This window comes from Chaetura pelagica, unplaced genomic scaffold (assembly GCF_000747805.2).
Source record: "Chaetura pelagica isolate M959 unplaced genomic scaffold, ChaPel_1.0 scaffold2086, whole genome shotgun sequence".
NCBI lineage: Eukaryota > Metazoa > Chordata > Aves > Apodiformes > Apodidae > Chaetura > Chaetura pelagica.
In genome coordinates, this window is record NW_009953759.1 from 19,142 (window position 1) to 20,811 (window position 1,670).

At 64.3% G+C, this 1,670-nt stretch overlaps 1 protein-coding gene across 1 annotated transcript in view; it reads left to right on the plus strand.

Annotated features, from left to right (window-relative positions):
• Positions 1–51: 51 nt before the first annotated feature.
• The window catches only part of LOC104391518 (aldehyde dehydrogenase family 3 member B1-like), a 3,741-nt gene continuing 2,122 nt past the window's right edge, over positions 52–1,670 (plus strand). Inside the window, exons 1-6 of the mRNA XM_010000833.1 lie at positions 52–96; positions 289–399; positions 533–653; positions 786–871; positions 1,057–1,138; positions 1,516–1,668. Coding sequence (XP_009999135.1) covers positions 52–96; positions 289–399; positions 533–653; positions 786–871; positions 1,057–1,138; positions 1,516–1,668 — 598 coding nt within the window. The remainder of the gene's footprint in view (positions 97–288; positions 400–532; positions 654–785; positions 872–1,056; positions 1,139–1,515; positions 1,669–1,670) is intronic.

The following is a 1,670-nucleotide window of genomic DNA, read 5'->3' on the forward strand; positions in this document are numbered from 1 at the left end:
AGACACGTCCCCAGGCCCCTCCTGTCCCCACATCTACGACTTTCCCACCCCATGACTGAGCTCCCAGCAGGAGCAGCCACGTCCCAGGCAGGACAGGCCCGGGGGTGTCACGGTGGGATTTCAGAGCTCACCAAACCCAACCCAGCCTGGGCTTGGGGGGGCAGAACAAAGTCCCCACAGGACACGAGGGGCTTGGATCCCCAAATCCCAGGTGAAAACAGGCAGGGCAGGGACACGAGCTGCTGTGTCACCCACGGAGGGGACACGGGGGGTGCTCTGTGTCCCCAGCCACCCTTCGAGGCCGAATTCTCCGAGGTCATTGTCTGCAAGAATGAGCTCCACGAGACACTCAACAACCTGTCCCACTGGGTGAAGGAGGAGCCTGTGGAGAAGAACCTGGTGAGGAGGAAGAGGAGGAAGAGGGTGGTGTGGGGAGGGGAGGGAAGGACCCACCTCCTGGGGCAGAGCCGGGCGGGATGTGGGGCTGGAGATGGTGGTGCAGGTTGGACCTGAGGTGGTGGGTGTCCTGCAGGTGGCCAAGCTGGACTCGGCCTTCATCCGCAGGGACCCCTACGGGGTGGTGCTCATCATTGCTCCCTGGAACTACCCCATCAGCCTCCTCCTGGCGCCCCTCATCGGGGCCATCGCTGCAGGTGAGCCAGGACCTTCCCTGGCTGGGGGATCTGGGCAGGGCCAGGGCACCTTGTGCCCGGGTGTGGGTACCAGGAGAGCTGGCTGTCACCGTGTCACTGACACTGACATCCCGTCTCCCCCCCCTGCCCCAGGTAACTGTGCTGTCCTCAAACCCTCCGAGGTGACCAAGAACACTGAGAGGCTCGTGGCTGAAGCTCTGCCCACGTACTTGGACAAGGTGAGATGGTGTCACGGTTGGGGTGTTCCCACACCGAGCTGGGTCCTGTCACTGTCCCTGCCTTGGCCACACCAGCACCACACATTGCCTGGTCATGGGTTCCTCCTTCCCCCATGCTCAGGAAACTGTGGGTGGGGACAAAGGGCAGGTTGTGACACCAGGGAACCCTTCCTCCTTCCTTGCAGGACTGCTTTGCCGTGGTGACCGGCGGCGTGCAGGAGACCACCAGGCTGCTGGAGAACAAGTTTGACTACATCTTCTTCACTGGTGTGTGCTGAGGGCTGAGCCCTGCCTGGGTCCTTGTCCCCAGGGGAATGGGGGGTTCCCACCGGGGCTCACCCTGCCCATCAGCGTGAAGGACAGGGCTCCCAGTGTCGAGGGTGTGGAGTGGGGATCTCTTGGGGGATCTGCCACCAGGGTGTCTGGATGCCTGATGGCCACAAGGAGGTTTTGTAATGGCTGAGCTAGGAAGTGGTGGGGCCTGGGGAAGGTGCTGGAGGTGAGGCCTCCAGCCCGTGCTGCAGAGCAAGAGGCAGGACAGGAGTGGCCCGGACGCCTTCCCCGGCTGCTGGCGAGGCTGGGGCAGGGGCTGGGCTGCAGCCTGGGGGGCTCCTGGTGGTGACAGATCTTCCCCGGCTCCTCAGGCAGCCCCGGGGTGGGCAGGATCATCATGACGGCCGCCGCCAAGCACCTGACCCCGGTGACCCTGGAGCTGGGGGGCAAGAACCCCTGCTACGTGTCCGACAGCTGCCAGGTGCAGAACGTGGCCCGGCGGGGGGCCTGGGGACGCTTCTTCAAC